This window comes from Gallinula chloropus, assembly GCF_964237585.1.
Source record: "Gallinula chloropus genome assembly, chromosome: 1".
NCBI classification, from domain to species: Eukaryota; Metazoa; Chordata; class Aves; order Gruiformes; family Rallidae; genus Gallinula; species Gallinula chloropus.
The window spans coordinates 71508333-71532307 of record NC_140085.1 but is presented as its reverse complement, the minus strand read 5'-3'; the positions used below and the strand labels follow the sequence as shown (position 1 = coordinate 71532307).

Sequence of the window (23975 nt, the reverse complement as noted above, 5' to 3'; positions counted from 1 at the left end):
TCTGGCCTATGAAAATTGTTGGAAGAAGATATCACCAAGATCAGGACTTTGTTAAAATTGCCAGGAAAAAGACCAGCAACCAACAAACTTTTCTGTTCTGCATTGCCTTGTAAGTGTTTTTAAAAAGAAAATATTTATACGTGGAGCTGCTCTATGCTATCTTACATTGCCCCAGGGTAAGAATGAGTTACTTCTGTCTCTATGTCTGTTGGAGTTAAATTGAAGCCTTAACAATGTACTAGTTTCAATTAGGAAACTAATACATCCCTGTAGATGTCCTAGACATCTATGGTCTAGTCTGTATTTTCATCTATTTGATCTGAAGTATTCTGCAATGTAACTCCTCAGTGCACTGCCTAAAAAATCTGTACACTTAGTGAAGTAAAAGCTGGTTAATGGCCACCTTAAAACATCAGATGTCACTGAAAAGAAATCTCCAAAGACTAATGCTTATAAAGGGTAAACAAAAAATTGTTGCTTACAAGAGTTGCGTTTGACAAAAGACAGGCAAAATGGCAGGTAAAGGATGCTAAAAGTTGAATAAAGTCTGACTGCTGGGCACACTCTCTCCCTACTCAGAGAATAAAAAACAAAATACGCAATTACATACTTGCAGTAATTTTCAGAGAGCACATGTGTGACTCTAGTTGGATTTCAGTATACTCTACTGCTTCCTTCATTAAATTTGTAGCTTGCTGGTTGCTCAGACCCCCTGAATTGGTGGTGACAGCAAATGTGCAGAACAATGTTGTTACAGGCTGTAGTTGTATCTTCCTCAGAGTTATCACCGTTGGGTACAGCATACTGATGCTTCACTGTTCTCAGTCTGAAGTTTCACTGCAGTTGAAACAAGTTACTCTTTCCTCATGAACAGGCAAATCTTAAAAGTTGTAGGAACTGTTAAAAGGAAGAACTCACATGACTGCAAAGGGTCTTAACTGCCATCTTATACTTAAACAAATTCTACTTGTTATTTGAAGCTATTTTTACTATAGAACTGTCAAGAACAAGTTGTTTCTGCATTAGTAATACACAGTAATTACCAAGAAGAGGCCTGGACACGGCACTTTAAAAAGTATGAACAAGTTTGAGAGTGGACATAATAAAAAGTCCACACCACTGGTAATCCAAGACATACAAGTTTATTAAACAGAATCATAGACTCATAGAATGTGGAAGGTTGAAAGTGGCCTTTAAAGGTCATCTAGTCCAACCCCTGCTAAACCAGGATCACCTAAAGCAGGCTGCAAAGGCCCAGGCAGGTCTTTAGTATCTCTAGAGAAGGAGACTCCACAGCCTCTCTGGTCAGCCTGTTCCAGTGCTCTGTCACCCTCAGAGTGAAGAAGTTTTCCCTCATGTTCAGATGAAGCTTCCTGTGTTCCAGTTTGTGCCTTTTGCCTTGTCACAGGGCACCACTGAAAAGTCTGTTCCCATCCTCTTGATGGGCATGCACCCTTTAAGTGTTGATGAGATCCTTGTAGTCTTCTCCAGGCTGAAGAGACACAGCTCTCAGCCTTTCCTCACGCAAGAGATGATCCAGTCCCCTCATCACCTCTGTAGCTCCCCACTGGACTCTCCAGTATTGCTTTCAGGTTCCTTCCAACTATCTTTGTACGTTTAGTTTAGTTCCAGTCTAACAAGGCCTTCTAGAGTGTTTGGCTAGGAGGAGTCCTTTTATCTATGGGAAGCCTGATTCCTACTCATCCCCCCCAATATGTTTTCCATATCTATGCTTAGAACATGTGAAAATGCTTATTTGGACCACTTAGAAGTAGATATCTCCAAAAGCTACAGGGATGAAGGGTAGAACCACACCTGTGGCTCACCTCCAGCCTTCGTCCACTCCCCGTGGGGCACAGCCGAGCAGCAGCCCCGGGGGCCACCGGGGGCCCTCGGAAGGAGGCGGAATTGAAAGCCGTTTTTCACGGGGGCTGGGGGGGGGGCGGGCGGGGGAAGAGAGAAGGTGAAGTGTCACACCCCCACAGCCAAGCCTGCCATTTTACCGCCAGGCCCCGGGCCGGCCCCGCGGAGCGCCGCGCCGTGCGCACCGCCCGTCCGCCGGGGCCGGGCCGCCGCCATTTCCGCGCGGCGGGGGGGCGGAGCTGGGCTGTGCCGGGGCAGGGCGTACGATGGCGGCGGCAAGAGAGCTGTCCGCTGCGGCGGCGCGGCTCGGGTGCGCTATGGCTGTCGCGCCGGAGGCCCGGCTGGAGAGTGTCCGGGCGCTGGCGGGCATGTTCCGGGAGGCGCAGCCCAGGTAGGAGGAGGGGCCGTCGGCGGCCACGTGAGCCGGGGGAGGGAGCTCCGGCGGCGGGAAGCGGCGGTGCCGGCGGGCCTGGGTGCTTTTTGCGTCGGCGTGTCCGCTCGGGTGCCGGCCGGCAGAGCTCGCCTCTGCTCCGGGCGCAGAGCTGCCCCGCGGGGTGTGGGCTGTGAGCCGGAGGCTCCGCAGTGAAAGGGGCCCGCGCCGCCCGGTGCGGCCGGTCTCTGCTGGGAAGTTTCCGCTCCCCGGACCGGGTCCGTTCGTGCGGAGCACGGCCGTCACCCCTGGGGCCAGGGGGAGAGCCATCTGTCCCGTCTCCCCTCCTTTTCCTTGGGGTGCTGTGAAGGGCTGGCTGTCTGCTTGTGTCCCCGTGCACCTGTCAGGGAGGCCAGGGCAGGGAGGAGAGCTTTGTGTCTCACCAGGTGACGACAGTTGCTTTTCAGGGCAGGTGTGCTCAAATGCGTCGTGTCTGTGGGAGCCCTCGCAGGGAGCAAAAAAGCCACAGTTAGCCCTGCGGGGCAGCCTGGAGCGGGTAAGGAGCTGCCTGAGTGAGGCCCTGCTGGGTGATGGAGCTGCACCTGTGTCCCAAGGCCTGGGGACGATGGCTGCCGTAGGCTCTGGTTGAAGGCACATGCTCTGCAGCACGATGGGCCGCTGACTGCAGTGGGGCAAAGGGTTGGGTACCCCGTAATTGCCTTAAGAAAGGGAGAGAAAGTTCGTGCTTAATGGAGGAAGCAAATGGCTAATAGGGAGCATCACTGTCCCTGTAGCATTGGGAGGGGCTTTCACACTGTGGCACAACGCTGTTGGCTTTGGCAAAGTTTGGGCATGCAGGGGTTCAGCTGCGTGACTGGGCTTACAGTAAGGGTTCCAGGGAGGTAGCTGTGGGTGGTGTGAAGCTCATGTTCATCCCAACTGTAGCTGTTGAAGGTTATAACTCATATGAAAGAAGAAATGCATAAAATGGTAGTTGTTTGATTTTGTTTGGTTTGGTTTGTTTTGTTTTTTAATTCTCAGAGGTGGGGGAAAAAGTACTTTACAAATATTTTCCTAGGATCTCAGTTTCTCTAGGAAGAGAGGAGGACCTGTGTGGATTTTGTGCTTAGTCACTGATGCATTCTCTGCCAGTTTCTTACCTTCCTCCCTAAAACCTCTGCCACTGTTTGACAGAGGAGTAGATATTCCCCAAAACTACTGAGTTTTGTGGGTGCAGGCAAGCTGCAAGAGAGACACTGTAATTGCCCTTCCAGAAGAACAAAGCTGTAGTGTTTGTTAACTTATGTCCTATAGAATGTGACAGAACAGAGCAAACCGGTGGATGTTTCGTATTTGAAGGTGTGATATTCAGTTGCAGTTCTCTTATTATGTGATTGTTCAGTGCTCAGAAACCAAACAATTTTAAAAATGTGAGTTCTAGTGGTCTCAAATTCAGAAGTAAATAAGGTGAGGAAAGTAATGCCCCAACTATGAGACTATGGTGTGGAATTTGGTAGACTTGAATTCAGCAGTGTGCTTTACTTGAGATTTCCAGTGCTTTGGAGCAGGTCGCTTGATTTCTTTAAGCTTCCTTTACTAATCTACAATAGGAAGAAAATGTCTTTATTTCCAGGAGTATTACTTTAAAGGCTTTTTAGTCAATCTCTTTGCGGGAGTGGAATTATGTAAATATCTGAAAGATGAAACTTGAGAATTGCAAAGTTGTTTTTCACTTAATTCCTGACTAATGATTTTTGGAGCCCTAGCCTTTTGAATAGGGTTGCATTAATGTTTCTAACTCTTGCGTTCACTAGGATATTATCTGGTATAGTTTCTGGTTTTAGCAATCAAGCACTTAGATCTTCCACCGAGTGACAAGAATCTTCCTTTTGGCATGGATACATGAATTCTGACTCTCTGTTTTGACTTAACAAGAAATTGTGCGTGTCTTTCTTGTCTGAGGGCTGCACCCTTCTGCTTCCTTTTGTGTTTCTGCAGAATACTTGCTGCTGGAACCAAGGACAGGTGGCAGTAGCATATTGTGAAGGGCCTGTCTGATGCAACAAAACATAGGAAACAGAAGTCCATGAAATATCCCCAGAGCAGGTCTGTGTGAATGTCAAGGCCTGTTTACAATAGAAGGTTACTTAACAGGCACTTTGTTGTTTCATTGATAAATACTTAAAGATTAGGGAAAAGGTTATGGAAGGAAAACATTTTCCTTTTTAAAAACACATTTTAAATACTCATAGCTGCTGGTTTTGTCTGTATGTGAATCTTTGTTGTACCAGTGAAAAAAAGTTATTGTTTTGTTTGGGGTATTTTAATGAGGGTAAACATTGCTGTGGAGCAGTTACCTGAAATCTCTCTTGACTGATATCTTAATTTCAGCTAAACGCTTCCTGTCTTCACTAAATTGGGAATTTGGGTTTTTATTTTAATGAAAATGTCACTGTAGCATACAGCCAGAGTGCAATGATAAATGCTTAAGTACAAGAGTTGCATTTAAATTTTACCTGAATAGAATCCTACTTTACCAAACAGACTTTAAGCCATTCCTTATTTATATGGAACAACTTTTTGTTTGTTCACTTCAGGTTTTTCTTTTCAGTTGTAGGAACAGACTTGATTTCTGCCCAGAAAGTTATGGCTTAAGGACGCTAATTTTCTTTCATAGTATGTGAAGAGAAAGATTTGGAGTTCTGTCTCTCCTCACTGATAGGTAGAACTCCTGCTTCTGTGGTCACAATGAGGACAGATGCTTCCTTGTGTTCCTCACGCTTCTGCTGTTAGGGCAGGCAAGAGTTTCATCTTCATATTTTACTGGAAATGTCTGTATTCATAGGTGGTGTTTTACTTTCAATCTAATATTGAGAAAAAAGTTGTCACAATGGCCCAGTGTACTTGTGATCCAGTATCTGACTAAAACTCCTGCTGCATAACTGTAACAAGAGTAGGAATGTTTCCAGGTTAAGAATAGCTGTAAGGTATCTTTTTACCAGTAGTTTCATAAGTAGAGGCACAAAAGTACTTGGAGCTTTTTCATTTCTCAGTTTCAAGTAATTGAATGTTGTACATTCAGTGCACATGGTCTTGCACTGACTGATTTCTGTATTTTGAAGTTGGGTCAGGAAATTACCAATTGCATGTCCTAATCCAACACACAGTTTAGGCAAATACAAAGGAAACTGCAGTTGGGCTGAGAGTTTTCCTATTTTAGAATAATTTCAGTGTTTAAAAACTCAGCTGACTAACAGCTAATGTTCTGTGTGGCATCTTCACTCAATACAGAAAATGTGGCTTTTGTGTATTTGGGATGGGGCCTGGCTGGGTGCTCCTTTACCAGACTGTAGCTCTTGTGCTGTTTAGAAGAACTTGTGCCTGGATGCATTTAACCACATATACTGTGGTATGTCAGCTACTGAATCTTCTTTTGGCATGCGTGCCTGTCATGAAGCAGCAGGAGCTCTTCTTGTAAGTTGAAGGTTCAGGCCCCATGAATGTATTTTCTTGTGTCTTAAAAGCAAATTCCAAACCTTCTTCTGGTTATATAGGGTCCACTTTGTGACTGAGGGCCAGCTTTGCTTTTGGTCTTTGTTGTGCAGCTTTGATATTTCCCCATGGTATTACACTCCTCCCAATAATTCCCACTAATGCTGTGGTGGGGGTTGTTTTTACTGTGGATGGAGATCGTGTAAGTGTACTGGTCTTGCTCAAATGTGAGGTTGTAGAGTAAAATACATATTTCCTGGAGATCCGAAATCTAATTTTGTAATAATTTAATGATTTGTGTACATTGTTGTATTTCTTACAGTACATGGTGCTCTTCCTTTCTTGTAACTCTACTCCACACCCTAAAAGACCTTAATATTGGATGTACTGTACTGTCATTAAGATGCAGATGAACAGGGAAATGTCACTGTTGGAGCAACAAGAGTCATGAGAGGCGTGGAGAATGTGGACTGTCAGAAAAGGCTGACAGAGTTGGTTTTGTTCAGTCTAGAAAAGAGAGCATGGCAGGAGCAGATGTGGGAAATGTGACGGTCTTCAGATGCCTAAGGGGGTTATGGATGGCATGTGTAGACATGGCACTTGGGGACCTCATCTGGTGGTACACTTGGTAGCATGAGGCTGATGGTTGGATCTGATGATCTTGAGGGTCTTTTCCAACTTAAATGATTCTGTGATGCTATGGTTTGATTTGTGGATGTGTGGTCACTTAGAATAAAGAGTAGGTGGAATTTCTAATTGTGCAAGTATGTAAACACTTGAGCAAGCAGCAGAACACAGGTAATCCTGTGTCATCCACTAATGTTTAATTGAGAAACTTTAAAATTCTCGTTAGGAAGAGTTTTCTGTGTGAGCATGTTCTGTTTAATTTACATCTTATCTCACTTTCTTCTGTTCATAGTTTTGGAGATACGCTGCAATCTTATGTCTGAGATCGTAAATTTTTCTGTTTGATCTTGAGTACACAAGTCTGTTGGAGGTTCAAGGAAGCTGTGTGTGGATTTCCCTTTTCTTTGACTTGTCAGAAGTATTGGGTGAGCAGATTTACTGAACTTTCCTGTAGCAATGCCATAGGCACTCTTTGGTGTGGCTTCCTTTCACCAGCATGTAGTATCACAAGTGAGTTAGTGATGTTTAGAATGTGTTGCCCTCATGTCCTTTCTGAACTTAAAATCAGGGAAGAGAGTATGTGAATATCTGTAGTTTGGAAACATTGTGTGTATCTGAGTGGCAGATTGTCTGCAGATGTGCATGTCAGTTCTGGGAAGTTTGGTGAAGCCACCTGGTGCAGCAGGATCATCTCTCTCATCCATTCATGCAGTACCTCTTACATGCTTATTGTGTTGTAGTGTTGCTTTCCCAAGTCTTGACATTCTAAGAAGTGGCGTTTTTTGCTTTCTTTTTTTGTTGTTTGGGGAGTTTCTGCACAAGTGGACAGAGTTGGCTTTCATTTCTGGCTTTGATTCGCCCAATTCAGAATGATGCCAGGGAAGCCATGGGCATTCTTGGCGGCTCTTTCTCTCTCTGGTGGAATTTGTGGCAGGCTCTCTTATAATGGCGATTCTGATACCTTTTTCTGAAACACCTAGTGCTGGATATTCTGAGCTGTGTTCATTAATTAAATCCATTTCTGATTCTTAAACCAACGTGCCGTGTCGTGTGTACTCATGCTAACTATATGCGTTTGTTTGTTGGCTTTTTTCGATTCCAGAGAGCTGTTGGAGGACTGTAGGAATTCTGAGATGAAAAAAACTCTCCCACAGCTCCTTTTCTGCAAAGGCCTGTGGGGCAATTATTTGCATATATTTTGCTCTTTCTACTTGGAAAACCTTGTGTACTAAGGATAGCTGCTGATTCACAGATTCTTAGGGGTTGGAAGAACGTTAGGAGTTGGAATGGACCTCTGGAAATAATCTAGTATATCCCCCTTGCTAGAGCAGGATTACCTAGAGAAACCTCTCTGGGTAACTCATTTCAATGCTCGGTCACCCTCATGCTAAAGAAGTTTTTCCTCATATTGGGGTGGAACTTCTTGTGTTACAGTTTGTGCCCGTTGCCTCTTGTCCTGTCATTGGTCACCACTGAGAAGAGTCTGCCTCCTTCCTCTAGATAGCCACCCTTCTAAGTGTTGATGAGATCCCCTCTCAGTCTTCTGTTCTCTGGGCTGAACAGCCCCAGATTGATGCAGAAACATTTTCAGGCTTACAATAAGAAGCATGGCTGTTGTAGTATGCTTTTTGACAGTGACTGGGTTTTGGGAGTTTTTGGTTGGTTGGTGTGGCTTGATTTTTTTATTCACTACAAATTTATTTATTTATTTCAGAGAAATGGCAGAAGAAAGTGTATTTCAGAATCTCCTGGAAATCCTGATGAGCGCCTCAAGGGAAATTGAGCAGGCCTGCAAGGACTCCCGTGAATTGGTAGATCTAGACACCTGCCTGCTGCTCATAGCAGAGTGTTTCAGATGTCTGAGGAATGCCTGTGTTGAGTGTGCCAAGAATCAGCACGTCATGAGGTATAGTTATGATCCATTTTAACCCGTACAGAAATATAACCTTCTGATGTTTGTCTGGTTTTATATAGAGATTCTTATTTTACACTGTTGTGTTAGTTGATTTATTAACTGAGATTTCCTGCTTGATTCAATCACTTGAAATGAAGTATGCAAGGAACAAAAATAGCTGACCTATTTGTATTAGGGTTTGGGGCACTAAATGTTTGTGTCCTTAAGTACAAGTTGATTATGCAAATGACATTAGCCTTTTGGAAGAATATTGGACTGTTCTTTTTCATCTTTCATCTGCTTAAGTTTTTGGATAACACGATGCATAAGTAAGTAGTTTCAATTATCAGTTACAGGTTTAGTATGGTTTTTAGGGTACATCTAGATCTGTCTGGAACTCATGGCAAAATACAGCACATAGAATTGTGCCTATCAATCCTGATACATATACAGGTAAACTGATAGTAATGTATAATAAGAAGGTAGTTTTTAAAATACTGGGGAATATAAAGGTTTGTTCCTTCCAGAGTCAGTTTTTCTGCTGTTTGTGCTGTGAAGAAATCTGGGGTCTGAAGGAATGGGAAAAATTTTGCTTTTAATAGGTGGTATGTGTATACCAGTGTGCAAGTCTGTATTACATATTTATAAATTTATCTTTGGCTTCTCTTCTGTGTTAAAACTTGGTGGGGAAAAAGCATGTGTTTATCTAACAAGCATCTGCAGAAGACAATTACTCAGCATTTATATATGATCATAGAATCACAGAATGGTCTGGGTTGGAAGGGACCCCAAGGATCGTGGAGCTCCAACCCCGCTGCCACAGGCAGGGACACCAACCTACAGGCCTGGATATACAACCTCCAGGCCTGATGATGTGGTATTTTTAAAGTAACTCACGTCTGGGCATGGAGGTTTGGTAGAGATGGTATTGCTGCGTTCCCAGGTTTCAGCCGTTCGGTCTTGGCTGATCTCTACTCCAGAAAGTTTGACTGATCAAGTATGAATGAGTTAAAACCTGAGACCTTCCTGTCTTTATGCTGGATTCTCAGACTTTTGGGTTTTTATTCCTGTTGTGTGCACATCCTGGTCTGTGTTTTGTTTACCTCCAGCATTACTGATCTTTAGCTGTAGAATTATTTTTGTCATTTTTTATTCCAAGTGGCTTCACTGGTCTATATTCACTTGTTACCACATTTTTGCATGTCTGGAAGTGGCCAGGTTGGATGGGGCTTTTAGCTACCTAGTCCAGTGGAAGTTGTCAGAGTAGGTCTCTTCTGACCCAAACCATGATGAGATTTAACCTGTGGTTCATTCTCACTGGAAAAAAGGACAAATGATTACTTGAGCTTCCCTGCTTCCCTCTGGGAGTTTTCATAGAATCATATAATGCTTTGTGTTGGAAGGGACCTCAAAGATCATCTAGTTCCAACCCCCTGCCATGGGCAGGGACACCCTTCACTAGACCAGGCTGTTCAAAGCCTCATCCAACTTGGTCTTAAACACTTCCAGGGATGGGTCTTCCACAACCTCTCTGGGCAATCTGTGCCAGTGCCTCATCACCCTCTGTACAGAATTTCTTCCTAATTCCTAATCTAAATTTATCTTTTTCTCAGCTTGAAGCTGTTGCCCCTTGCCTATCACTACACTCCCTGGTGAACAATCCCTCTCTCACTTTCCTGTAGGACCCCTTTAAGTATTGGTAGGTGGTAATTAGGTCTCCCCAGAGCCTTCTCCAGGCTGAACAAGCCCAACTCTTGTAGTCTGTCCTCATAGAAGAGGTGCCCCAGCCCTCATCTTCATAGCCCTTCTCTGAACTCACTCCAACAGCTCTCTGTCTTTCCTGTATTGGGGACCTCAGAGCTGGACACAGGACTCCAGGTGGGGTGTCATGAGAGCAGAGTAGAGGGGCAGAATCACCTCTGTTGACCTGTTGGCCACGCTGTTCTTAATGTGGCCCAGGACACGGTTGGCCTTCTGAGCTGCTAGCGTATGCTGCCAGCTCATGTTGAGCAGTGGTAAGCAAATGGCTGAAGGCTCAGGCCCCAGAGGGTGACAGTGAATGGGGGAACATCAGACTGGCAGCCAGTCACTAGTGGGGTTCCCCAGGTCTCCACTTCAGTCCATTACAGCTCTTGTGAGTGTGACCAGCCAGCCAGTTCCTTATCCACTGAGTAGTCTATCTGTCAAATCTATGCATCTCCAATTCACTGACAAGGATGTTGTGCTGGACAGTGTTGAATGCCTTGTGTAAATCTAGGGAGATGATGTCTGTCATTCTTCCCTTGTCCACCATCTCTGTTACTCCATCATAGAAGACCAATAAATTTGTCAGGCATGATTTGCTTTTAGCGAAGCCATGTTGGTTGTCACTAATCACCAATCCTTATTCTCCATGTGCCTAAGCACAGTCTCCAGGAGAATCTGCTCCGTGATCATGACAGGCACAGAGGTGAGACTGATCGGTCTGTAGTGCCCTGGGTCTTCCTTTTTCCCCTTTTTAGAAATGAGGGTTATATTTCCCCTTTTCCAGTCAGTGGGGACTTGACATTTGTGTGCTTCCCTGTGAACTAGCCCTGTTGTTGGTTTGATGGTGGTCGCTAATCAATTTGTTGTGATGTTTATTACTAAGTATTGTGAAATTTATTACTAGGTAACCTATCTTGATACTTTTTCTGAACACTTAAACTTGAAATGAAGCAAAGTTTTTACATAAATAGTGCTGTTAATATCACAGGAATAAACTAATTTTTTACATCTGATTTAGAAAACCAGCAAAGAGAAAGGAAAGGTACTGTGTCCAAAATTGCTATATATACAGGCTGATGCAGTAAGCCAATGAACTACTGAGGGTGTTAAAGTGAAAAAACTTTTTGCTTTATTTGAGTGTATGTCATAAAAAAGTGCTTTTTTTTTCTTTTTTTCTTCTTTTCTCCCCCAATTTGTTAATAGGAATTTGGGTCTCATTTCTACATCCGTCCATTTGATCAAATTGCTCCATGGAATACAAATCAAAGAAGAATTGTTGTTGACTGGTAAGGCTGTGGACTTTGTTAAAGATACAGGGTACACTGTATTTTTTTATGTGGGAAAACCTGTGTTAGTATGATGTTACCTTTCTGGTACTGTGTTGTTTGGTTTGTTGGGGTTTTTTTCATAAGTAACCTTAATTGTTTCTTGAGTTACAGTTAAGAAATGGGGGACCTTATGCTGCTGTAAAAAAAACCCCTTGGCCCAAGTCAAATCCAATTGTATTTTCCCTAACCCTTTCCTGTAGATTGTTAAATGAAAGATATATGGAAGCTTCTTTAACCGGGATATTTGAACTGCAAAAAGGGAAATTTCTTGTAATACTTCCATCCAGAATATATGCTCCTGTTTTACTGTCTTTTTATTTTGTCTTTTTTTATCTGCTTCTGTGAATGTTGTGAAATGAAGAAATGCTCCTGTGTAATATTGATGACACACAAACTAATTTATCCAATTCCAGGAAATTAATTCGGGTTGGGGCTCTCTTGAAGTTACATTTTAATTTTTCTTTCTGTATTGTGGTTGCTGGACAGTCAGGTTAATATCTGCTAAGAACAAAATACTGATTTGAGTAGTGTTCACATTTCCTAAATGGATGAGGATTTTTTCCTTTCCTTTTATGAAGTGAAGAGAAAATCTACCTATAGGATCCTTCTTCTTTAATGACAGTTATTGCTACTGATTTCTATCAAACCCATTTCACTGGATATTAAGGCATTTTCAGTAATTTTCTCACTGTTTCCCTGTGTGTGCATGTGGAGCTCCATACAGGGCACCGGACCCCAGTCTTTACTGTCTGTGGTTGCAGAGTAGGGAACATTTGGTTTCTCCTGCTGCTATTATTTCTTTTCACTCCCTTTACCTAAATGAGGTTTTTACTGGGTTCCTGTTGCTGCTTTTCTATCATTTTGTGGAAGCCAGTGAAACTACTGCCATGCAGAAACTGACCCTCAAACACCTCGCTAGGAGGGAGCGGTGAATTTCAGGATACTGTTCTTCCTTTTGCTTCTATATTTGGCTCAAAACGAAGCCTTTCAGGCATGTGACGGTATTATACTTAAACCATGCTCACCCCTTCACCCCTTGATGGCATCCTACTTCCACGGAAGTGCCAGTGATGGTAAGCACAGCCTTCAGTGTGGGAGGAGCAGAACTAAACCCTGTGGGTGTCAAGAAGGTGGCCTCTTCAGTGATCATCAAGAGGAGGAACTGATTGCACACCGGAGTCACTCTTCAAGCTGTGACACAGGATCAGACAGGGAGAACTGAGAAAAGGCATGGAGGGCAAGAGTATCTTGCCCCACAGTTTTAAACACTTTCACAGACCAGTAAGAGAATAGGAAAAGTGATGGAAACTAAAATGCTGGTTTTGTTCAGCCTGACCTTGTCCTTACTAGGGTCCTTGACAACAGTGAGCTTGAAAGGCTGTCCTGGGAAAGTGGACTTCCCACCTTTGTTTATTCAAGGCATCAGGAGTTGTGGTGTAAGAATACAACCTTGCTGTGGTGCCTCTTAGCATCTGCAGGAGAATGAGCAGGGTGTGGTTACAAGCATGGCCTAAGGTCTCTCCTTCTCTCCTGTGACTACTGACCTCTCTCTGATGGGTATCATGTGCATGTGTGCTGTTCTCCCACTCCTGGGATCGGAAGAACCAGCAGTGAATGTTACTCAGCCAAAAAGAGAGCAGGGGGTGGGACCCAGTAATTTGATTAACTGCTTCAGATTCCTTTTTCTAGCCAGACAATGTCATAAAATCTCTTTTTGTCACCATTGAAAATTAAAGGGGGCGTTGACCAGATTTTCAGCTGACAGTGTTTCAATAAGAAGTGTTTTGTGACTGTTACTGTGTACAGCCATTCAACGTATGACTTGGAATTATTACTAAAATTTGATGCATTAATCCAGGAGAGAGGCTTTCTTTGATACTCTATGTAGTATTGATCTTACTGAGAAACAACTGTGGTGGGCATGGCTTTGGTATTCCATTTACATTAGTACGGCAAAAAAGATCTATAGACAAGCATTGCTAATTCCTTGCCAAGGGATCTGATGAGCTTTGTTCTAAGTGAAAATTAAGCTGGTGCCTAGAGCACCAGATCCTTCTGCAGGGTGTACCTCAGAAGTTAAATTATGTTCAATTGTGCAATATTAGTCATACTTTACAAAGTGAGGCAAGTTGCTAAATTGGATTGGAATAGCACCTTTGAAACAAAAGAAACCCATGGAATTAGTAAGCATTCTTGTCTTTATTAACTATATTCTTGCTTTGTGATCCTCCTTACATTTCACATAGGAATTCACTAGGGTAGCATGTGTATTTTGTTCTAGCAGATAATCAGGTGTTGAGTGGAATAATTCATGTCGTTCACTTGGATGTGTATCCTATTTCCTCCTTCAAATGGTTGCTTGGATTTGATAATCCCTCTTGATACCTATTTCTATCCTTAAGGTTTTTTTAAATACTTTCATGCTGCTCCCATAGCAACAAAATATAAGGATGAAGAGGTAATGCTGTATATTACAGAGGGAACGACACTAAATAATGTTTCAGTTCACGTCCCTGTGAAAAATTCCCAGAGCAAATAATTGAATGCTAAAGAAATTTGAAGTTCCAACATCATTGTATTTAAAAAGAAGAGAGATGGAAAATTCTTTATGCAGACACAAAAAAATACTTTAACTTGCTCTGGTATGTTTTCATTCTTACCCATTGGTAACTGCTAAGACTCGTAAGTCTGAGTGGTCTGGAAATTTTTGTAGGAAAGTTCAGTGTAGTACAATTTGTAATGGATAAAACCAGAAATGAAATAAAGTATATATTCTCTGGCTGCTACTGTGACCAGTGTGGTAGCTCTAAGGGAGGGGACCAACTGCCTGTTCTAGCAATACATGTTAAAAGCAGCAAAGGAGGAGGTGCTGTGCAAAGTGCTGTGATTAAAAACTGTTGCTAAGACTTGTTCATTTAAATCCAGGCTCCTTTGTATTTTCTCCAGGGGAAATACTTTTTTGAGCAGTTTATCTTAGGCTCAAATGTTATATACGTGGTTATCTTGGATCCTTACTTCAGTCTGTCTACTGAAGCAACTCTACTGCAAGTTTTCAGCAGATCTCTTTTTTTTTTTTTAATGCTATAAAAAAGTTAAATACATTTCTATAAGCTTGTAATGTACTTGTCCCAGCCAGCTGTGGAAAAAGCTGTTGTCTTGAGAACGTGATATGCCACTAAGGCAACGGGCCAGAAAACGTGAAGGTAAATTAGTATGTCTGTCCTGGAATAGCTCTTTAAGGCTTCAGATAGGTTTAAAAATAACCAGTTAATTCATACATATGGCATATAAAGATTGTTCAGCCCCACCTGCAAGCCAGCCATTCCTGTAATAATAATCTCCTTTCTTTTTAATACATATACAAAAGAACACTTTTAGGCCTTTCCCATGTGGTGTTGCTACAGATAGAGGTTTGTCCCCACTTTTCCTTGCTTCTTACTCCCCAAGTTAGTTTTAGTTGCATTCCATAGCCTAGTTTCTATTCTTGTAATTGCTTACAATACGGAGCAGTAATTTGTCTTAAGCAATTCATGTGTTGTAGTACTTAGAGAAGGAAAGTTGCTTTAAGGAGTTACACAGTGAAAACCAACAGCTAGGTGAGCACAGGAGGTTGGTGGAAAATGATGTTCAACAAATGTTTAACAAATTTTAGCCCTTCTGGGCAGCTGTCAGATGAGCCATACATACTTACAAATGTACCCTCTTTTCCTATGGCTCCAGCAGCCCTCCCCCCTCCTGTCTACAAGAGGTAAAATTTTTCTCTACTTGACTGGGAAGTTCTAAGTGCTGCACTTCTTGGATGGTGTATGAAAACTGGACTTTACCTCGGCTTTCTTAAAACTGTGCATGCTGAAGGTCTACGAAACAGGTGATTGTGTAAGATGCTACTTAACCTCTTTGATTATGGAATCTGGATTTCCCTGGTGGGAAGAGAGACAAGAGTACAAACAGTGCCCCTCTCTCCACAGTTCTGAATTAATTCTAATAGCGATTGAAGAAGATGAAGGAACTGTACTTACTGATGCAGAAATTCTGCACACAAGAAAGTCCATTACGTTTATTGTCTAACTGGTTTGAGACCAGAGTCTTCCAACAAATAGCATATAAGATAATTTTTTCCTGAAACTCCAAGTTTAACTAAGTCTCTGCAGAATACAGATTTAATAAAATTTTTTAATACCTTCTCCATGTTCCTTTTGTTTTAGATTTTTTTTAATTAAAAAGCCTCCTTATAGCAAGCTTTTTTTTCTGCTGTGGGTACAAAGACCAAGAACTCTTACCAGAGGAGCAGGCTGATGAAGCTGCCAGATGAACTTGAAGTGAACTTAAAGCAGACGCAGATCTCTTAAGAGCTAAGAAGTAGTTCAGTATGTTGGGGATTGCAGCAGACATAGGAAATATCCTTGTCAGAAGCCCAAGTAGAAAATCTCCTTCACTTCATCGCATGTGTCTTAGTTTGGTTATGGGGTTGTTTTGGATTGGGTTTTTTTTTTCCTTTTTCCCTATGACAAATCTGTATGTTTCCAGCAGACATTTGGGATGGTATGTTGAGGTCTGTCGAGGTGATGGATTTTTAGATTCCAGAGACCTGGATATAGGATTCATCTCTGAAATCTGGAAAAAAAAAAAAACAGATAGCTTCATTTTCCTCAGTAAATTGCAGAGAAGCAATGTTTTGAAGCGAACTTATTTTCGGTAGTCTGTGTCCCATTTGATCCTTTCATTGATTCCCATCCCTGCCCCATCCTGAACAGAAAGAGCTTTAATCTCTTTGTTTGTAAATAGACCTTCTCAAACCTTTCACCGCTTCAAAATATTGCCGAAGCTGAAGAATGTGCTTCGAATTCCAACATAATTGCTTAAAAAGTATTTATCTGCCAAAATACTTGTCTGTCCTCTAGGATGAAAAGGCATTGAATGTCTGGTAGCTGCCCTGGGTGGGACAATTTGTTGTGCAAGCTCTCTGAATGAGCTGATTGTACTCTCTGAGCAGAACTGAGTGCAACTGCACCTTATGGGCCGCGGAGCAATGCCGTGCTGTTGGAGTGTGCCTCAGAAGAGGTGCTTTGAGCATCACACCCGCATTGCTCGGTTCCAGGCTGCTGGTGATACTCAAGCTAGCTGTAAATCAAGTAGCAGGGGTATTGTTATGCTGTGCTGGTGCCATGCCTCTTAGGTTTTTCGGGGTTTTAACCAACTGGGAGGTAATCTGTATAAACTTGCTTTAATGGAAGAATGTTAACAGCGTATGTCAATGTCATGGGTACATCTAGAGATCACAGTCAGGATCAGGGACTGAATGTGCTAGCTGCTGTACAAAGATTCAGGTTGTTCACAGCTCTTAATGTTATGAAGTCCAGAAACATTGGGTACATTACAGTGGATGATAAGCTTGAATCCTCGAACAGGAATTTGCCTTTGCTTCCAACTTTCTGAAGAGTATTCAGGTGTAGTTAAACTGCAACAGATACTGTATTCAGAACAAAACTTAAAACATTCCTTTAAAAGCAGTGATGAAAGATGAATCTATGAGTTTTTTTAATACTGTGCTTATTATAGTAACGGGCATTTTCTGTTAGGATGTTCAGCAACATGAATATCATATGCCTAACACCTGTTCGCACCTTTCTTGAGGGAGGATGTGTGGGGAAAATACGGAATATCTGGTTTTAAACATTGTTAAAATACTCCAAATGCCATGTGCTTACAAGGGGCCTATAAAGAAAGGTTTCTTGCTTTGGGCATAAAAGAAAGCTTGTGATGCTGTTCGGGTAATGATAACCAGAATGAATCCAAAACTTTCTCTTTTTTTCTTGTTTTGGGTTTTTTTTTTTTTTTTTTGAGGGGTAGTTGTTTGTTTATTTGTTTTGTTTCACCTCTGCCTGCCAACAGCTTTAATAACAACTTGGGTTCAGCGTCAAGCGGTATCAAGTACTCACACTGATTTGGACTGGATCAGCTATCTGCTGTATTTTCTTTTAGTTAATGAAAAAACAGTGGCTCTTGACGCATTGCTGCATTATGGGTTGATAGTAGTCTAGGAACAAAGTGTGTTGGAAAGTAGATTTTAGCCTGCCAAAGTAGAAGACGAATACTTTGCAGAAGAAATGGCAATGAGTAACCTTGGAGCTCAGAACTCTGCAAAAATAAAAACAACATTGCTCCTTCATAGAGATTAAAACCAAAAAGGCATAAGGTTGTGTGTGTGTGTACCTCAAAAATAAGAGGTAAGGAATTTATAGGCTATATGTAGCTTCCAGAGATACTAGCTCTTGCAAAAGCCATATGGGAAGGAGGCATTTCTTTGATGAAATAACAAGACAAAAACTTTGTTTTGAGATCTGCAGGAGGAGAACATCACACAACTGAGCAAAGAAGGATATTTGATTTCTCTTAAGGCTCTTGAAGGTGAAGGCATGCTGTGTTGAAAAGCCACTGAATGAAGCTGCAGGAGTTCATGCAGTACTAGAAAATCATGTTCACAATTTGTTATGAGAGATTCCTGAAAAGAAATGGAGGAGAGGAGACAAGGAATTCCCAGTAGCTGCACCTGGGTACCTTGTCCCTTCTAAAAAGTTGTTATTTCAAGGTCATTTTCAAGCATTTACAGAAAAGATGATGTTTAAGCAAATGGTTTTAAATCTAAGTAAAATGGCAGCTTGAGTTACATTTGCAAAAGTATTCCTGAAAAGAAAAATGAATGACTACCAGTTTAAGTGATTAAAGTGATTTATACTTCCTCAAGAGAGACCAGGAGAAATAAACATTTTTGTTCTGTCCTAGTCAGTGAAATGAAACATAATATGCTGCCTTTCTCTGACCTGTTCCTAGTTCTGTACTCAGCCATTTGCAAACTGGAATTGCACTGGAAAACAGAGACCAGCTAATTTTGAGGAAAAGCAGGGGAAGGTGACACTCTCAAATTTGCCAAAGATCATCACATTAATTTTTTCTTCATTCTTTTTTTTTTAAATGGGCATTCATGTGTCATTAACCATTTCTTGATTCTTATAAATATCTATTTTCTTTCCCTAGAAGGCAATGGCAACAGCAGCACTGTTACTTTTTGGTCTCATAAAAAAAATTATGTACTGGCAATAGGAAAAAGGGGTAGAAATAAATACTCTGACCTTTTTAGGATACATCTGAATGCTCCCTCTGCCGAACCAGTTAGCTTGAAAATCAGGACAGCTAGGGCTTAAGTAATGGCAGAGGAGTATAATTATCTATGACCTATTTTTAAAACTTTCTTTATTTCTCTACATTATCATTTGGAAAGATGGCTCATTCAGCAATGGAGTTTAAAATGGCAGGAAAGCAAAACTGAACAGTCAACTATGGAACCTAAATATTCTTTATTGAATGCCAGTATTGACCAAGGGAGTCTATTCCTTATCTCTTCTGCTTCTCTTATTTTCTGTTCAGTATTTTTCAAGTTTGTTTTGTTCTGTAAAACATTTGCATTCTGCTTTCACTCCCTTTTTTAGCTTAATCACGTTACACTGAATGGTTTGATTTCCAAATTACTGCGTGTGTTTTATATATGAAAAAAATATTTTGAAATATGCCTGGAAAGTGGGATCAAACAGTAAATTTCTGTGACGGACATCATAGCTGAGCAAATATCCAGAGCTCACGCAATGCTTTTGGGGAACTATTGCGCAGTTTTACTGCCTGTAAACGGAGATCCCTCTTTGCTCTCTGAACAACAAGTGTCTCCACACAATCTTGGTTTTATGGATTTGATTGTAATGTGACTACAGTTGAAGATGTAGCTTTTAAATTGCATCCTGGAGACTCTTGAACACACTGGCTACTATATTTAAAGCAACAGGACTAAGGAAGGAAAGCTAATCCTTCCTCTCTTCCCACATCAGTGCCCTCTATATTTATCTCTGGAGGAGGAGATAAACTGTTTTGCTGGGGGATTATTTTGTTTTACATTTGTTGTTTTGAGGGGGTTTTTGTGTGCAAATACAGTAAATTATTACACTGAAGATTTATGTGAGTCATGTTACATGCTGATTTAAGTGGAATGAGAGAATAAGTGGTTAGAAAGCTTGAACCGTTTTACTTGTCGTACGGAGTCAAAACATCATGAACAGTTAATAGGTGACATTTGTCAATGTAAACTCGTATTCATATTAGTTTTTCTTTCAAGGGAGTGGAAGTGGGAGAGAACAGTTCCTGAATGTACCCACAGTCCTTGGGGTTAGTTCCCAAAAAGCAGCATGAAAGGGGCACGTCTCAGTCACTTGGGAGAAAAGAGAATTTAAAAATCTGCACTTCCATTTATTTTTGTATTTGGGGTTTCCTTTTGCTTACTGCTAGCGTAATTAAGCTACTTATATTTTACAGCTTAAATACACCAGATGCTAATTTAAACAAACTCTTTTTAGCCATATAAATAAGGGACAGCCCTGGTCTTCAGGGTTGCCAATTTCTGTGTGTGATCTTTGCTTTGTCTGTCTAGGCTTTTAGTATGGGGGACTGGTGCCAGTACTTTGCTGCCACTATTAAAGTGAAAACTATAATTACATTGTCAAAATAATATTTATAGTATTTTCGGGGAATAATTGTGGGAGTGTGACGAATATATTATACTCATCAAACTTTTATGTAAACATAAGCATGAGTTTTTTATTTGACTTATTGGTGTTGTTTTTGGCCTTTGTGTTTTTCCAATCTGTAAAAATAATATTGGGATTTTCATGGTCTTTGTAGCATTTGCAGAGTGTATGCCCTAACAATCAGTTGATACACTATCTGGTAGAAGGAAACTGCTATTTGCACTTGTATGGGGATTTTGGTTTCATGTTTCCATAGTTTAAGAAAATCCTCTGGGTTTGAGTTTTGCTATCCTTTAATTATTATAGCTCAGAGCATTTTACTGCTTTGCCAAACAGGAAAGTTGTAAGTAATTGGTTTGTTCTCTTGGTACCATTTGGGGTTGTTCAGGTTTTCTTGGGTCCTTTGTGTATAGCTTATTAATTTGTTTGGGTTTTTTTTTAAATTTTATTATTCTTTTTAATTGCAAGTGAGTCTGAGTGTTTTTGCAAGGTGACTGTGAGCATTGCCCAGAAATATCTATGCTATGAAGCAAGCATGAGGTTTTCTATTAACAGACAGTTGCCCCTTTGCCAGTTAGTGGTGCTGGCAGGACTCAGGCATTGTCCTTGATAGACTATGGTATGTTACCAGATGTAAAACTACTCTAGCCCTGCCATGTGCTGCAGTTTTAACTTTACAGCTGCTCTGTCCGTGCTGTGTTTTGGTGAGTATTGCCACAGGTTTTTAATGGATTGTCTACAGAAGATTCGCAGCGAGGATGAGCGCTGCGCAAGCTGCACCCTTCCGAAGCCTATCAACCTAATGCCACCTTCTGAGGGCACAAAGGTTCTCTTGGTCCTTGCGGTTTGGTCGAAAACCCATTAAAGGCTGTGGAAACACTGATTTGCATGGGCTTTGATGCAGGTCATTGTTCCAGGTCTCTGTTCTTTGGCCATTTTTCAGAAACTGCAAAACAGGGAGCCAACTTTTACACTTCTTTCAGCTGTCCACAGAAGGAAAGGAGCCAAACCTGGACTAAGATGATGAATTGTCCCGACTTAGCAAACAGTGAATTCTCTTTAGCTCTTGTGTGTGCAAGAGCGATTAACTCTCCAGTCTCACACTGCAAAGCCCACACTTTGAATCTTGTGCACTGTGTACAGGCACACCTAACTGTGCCCAGCATGGTTAGTACCCTGAACTGTATATTTACATGATACAGCAATAACAGTAATTTTGAATAAATGCCAGTGTTACCGTTATTTTCAGCCTGACATCTGTGTTCATGCACATGGCTTGGCAGTGGCTTCTGTTATTAATACAGGAACTTTACACATGCCTTAATTTCTTTTTCTCATTGTAATAACACCTGGAGTGGAGTAAGGTTTAAGAAGAGCCAAGTTCAGATCCACTGAAGAAAGGCAGCTTTAGGAGCAGAGGTGCTATTAAAATGCAGCAATTCCTTATCTCAGTGGGGGAAGGGGAGAGGTAAAAGAGGAGGGAGTGAGACTTCCAGGAGAACCTCAATCATCATTAGTAGATCCTGGATACCACAGGCAGCTGTAGTAGTTGTAGGACCTGTTGTGTTTGAGTGTAGTAAGCTGCTTCTGTTTATCCCTTGTTAGGTCTGTAGAAGACTTCCTTCTTATTTTAAAGCCCTTTCCTTGTGGTCTAGATGTCCTACTGAATTTGAATCCAATGGTTCTTGGTAGTGGGGTTTTCCTACCTTGGGCTTGATTCTGTACTCAAGTCCTGTTGCTCTTATTGTCACTGACTGACACAACCTCTGCTGAGCTGAATTACTAATTTACCATGGTCTGTGAGTATAGAAGTTATTGCAGTGGCTTGTTGTGGTGGAGTTTGAACTACTAACCAGATCCTACCTAATGAGGTTCATCCGTCAGATACTGATGACATGGATGGCATTGGAAGCAGGTTTTGAAATAGTGACAATAAAGCTAGTGTTTCCAACAGTTTGATGGTTTACTGATGATGAAAACTGCCCATGGAACTCATGGAAAGTTTGTTTGATTGCTGTACTGGGCAACAAGAGGCAGTAACTGTCACAGAGTCAATGTAATTCATTTTGCTCCTTGTAGGAGAGAGACTAAACTGAGCTAATACCCGTTGTTATAACAATTAGTAGGTCAGTGGGCTGTTCTGTGGGTTTCCCTTTCCTCGTTGTTGATACTGCTTTTAGGCAGTGCTGCCTGCTAGCTGCCTTGTTGTTTTGTTTTTTTCCTGGTCTTACAATTTGGAGGCTTTCTAGTACAGCCTGCCAAGATGTTGCTGATTTATGACACATGCATAGTGGTTTTATAATGTGGACTGATACCCACTTGGAGCACAAAGGAAATGGGAGTTTGCTGATGTCTATTTAATTAGAATGGTTTCTGGTTACTTTGGTTGAGGCTTGAAATGAATGGTAATGCCTATATTTCTGTGGACCTTTAAATACAATGTTCTGTAAGCCCTTTCCTTCCTTCCTTGCTCTTTACTGTCCCCTACCCTATCAGCAAATAAGATCAACAAGATTAATAACGAAGCAGGTTTTGCATCTACATAAATACATGTGAATCAAAGCTTGCAGAAATAAATACCTGTAGATGTAAGATGGTCACCATTGTTTGACTGTAAAGGTGGTGGTAAATCACTGTTCTTTTATGGATGGAAAGTTTGTTCCTAGCAGTTTTGTTTTGATGTTTTTGCTTTGCCCTGGCACGGTGTGCTGAATAGGTAGCTACACAGGGCAGCTCTGTGTAGCTGCCATGGAATTTCTGATCACCTTATCTTGCAGCAGCTGCTCAGTGGCTGTTTCTGGCTTCCCTCTACATCAAAGGCAGAAAAAGGAACCAGTGTAACATGCTGCTAGGCTTTGGCCAGAAAAGAGCCATCAGTGGGGTTTGCCAGTTGTATACTGACCCTAATAGATCCTAAGGTTACTGGCAATAATGGGCATACTGCAGGTCACATGATTCTTTCCCATCTTATGGCTGTGATGGAGGAGAAGAGATACAGGATACATGTATCGTAAACACTATGTTATGTTCTTACAGGATATGACCAGATTGAGGTTGGCTTTGCTTTTCTCAGCAGGGATGTCAGGATCGTAAGATCAAGGTGGGAAGAATGGGGCAGACAAACCTTTTAATGCACAGAGCTTTCTAAAGACAGTAGAAAAGTAATTTAACTGTTTTCACATGTACTGAGAGGAAATGACCCTACTAAAGAGTCTCCCACAGAGGCCCAAGAGTGCTGTAGATCTTCCTCCAGGGAAAATGAAGATGGATGAAAAAGGCAAGGAGCTGGAGGAAGATCCAGGCATAGAGAACAGTGTAAGTCATCTGCTTGTCTTTGGGTAAACTGTCATCTATTTGGATATAGATCCAGGTAGTTACAATTATGTAGAAGTTAACCATGGCATTCTCTCAACCTTATGATTGTCATGGCGCAACTTCCAGGTTCTACAGTTGGGTATTCTTCTGGTGGAAGAGGAGGGGGTTTTCCAGACACTATCTACAAGATTTGGTGGGGATTTTTTTTCCTTCCATTTTGCTGCATCCTTTTTCACTAGCAGCTTTGGGCTTGGAGAGAAATGCCTCATGCCTGTTCAGTGCAAATTCAGTGAGAATTTTAGGGAATATTGCCAGGGTAGAAAGGAAGAGTTACAAGTAGACATCGAGCTATTTCCCTCTTGTACCAGAAGACATCAAGCTATGTCCTCTGGACAATACATTATGGTGATACAGAATGGACTAACAAGGCAGTGACAAGGCAAGCTGCTATTATATGTATAAAATAAATGAATAAATAAATAAAGGCAGTGGCCAACAGTGTGGGTACTAAAGCTGTTGCTATATATTAATGTGGGTATGCAAGTGAAAATACTATATGTAAGTTTACTACTTGATCTCTGGGTATTGCAAAAGGACCGTGGTCTATATATTAGCCAGTTACAGAATGTAAGTGGTCCAGTGTGTGTGTGTGTGGAAAGGTCTGATATCCTTTCCATAGACTTAGAGCAAAGACATTTAGCTTTCCTAGGGAAAATATAAGCACTTCAGTGGAAATTTTGGTTTAAATGAAACAACATCCACAGTATGCC

General features: G+C 41.5%; 1 protein-coding gene across 1 annotated transcript in view; it reads left to right on the top strand.

Annotated features, from left to right (window-relative positions):
- Positions 1 to 2129: 2129 nt before the first annotated feature.
- ATXN10 (ataxin 10) overlaps positions 2130 to 23975 on the top strand; it is a gene marked incomplete at its 5' end in the record, with an annotated part of 103776 nt that continues 81930 nt past the window's right edge. The window contains 3 exons of the mRNA XM_084272372.1: positions 2130 to 2254; positions 8067 to 8258; positions 11196 to 11278. Of these exons, the coding sequence (XP_084128498.1) occupies positions 2130 to 2254; positions 8067 to 8258; positions 11196 to 11278 (400 nt within the window). The remainder of the gene's footprint in view (positions 2255 to 8066; positions 8259 to 11195; positions 11279 to 23975) is intronic.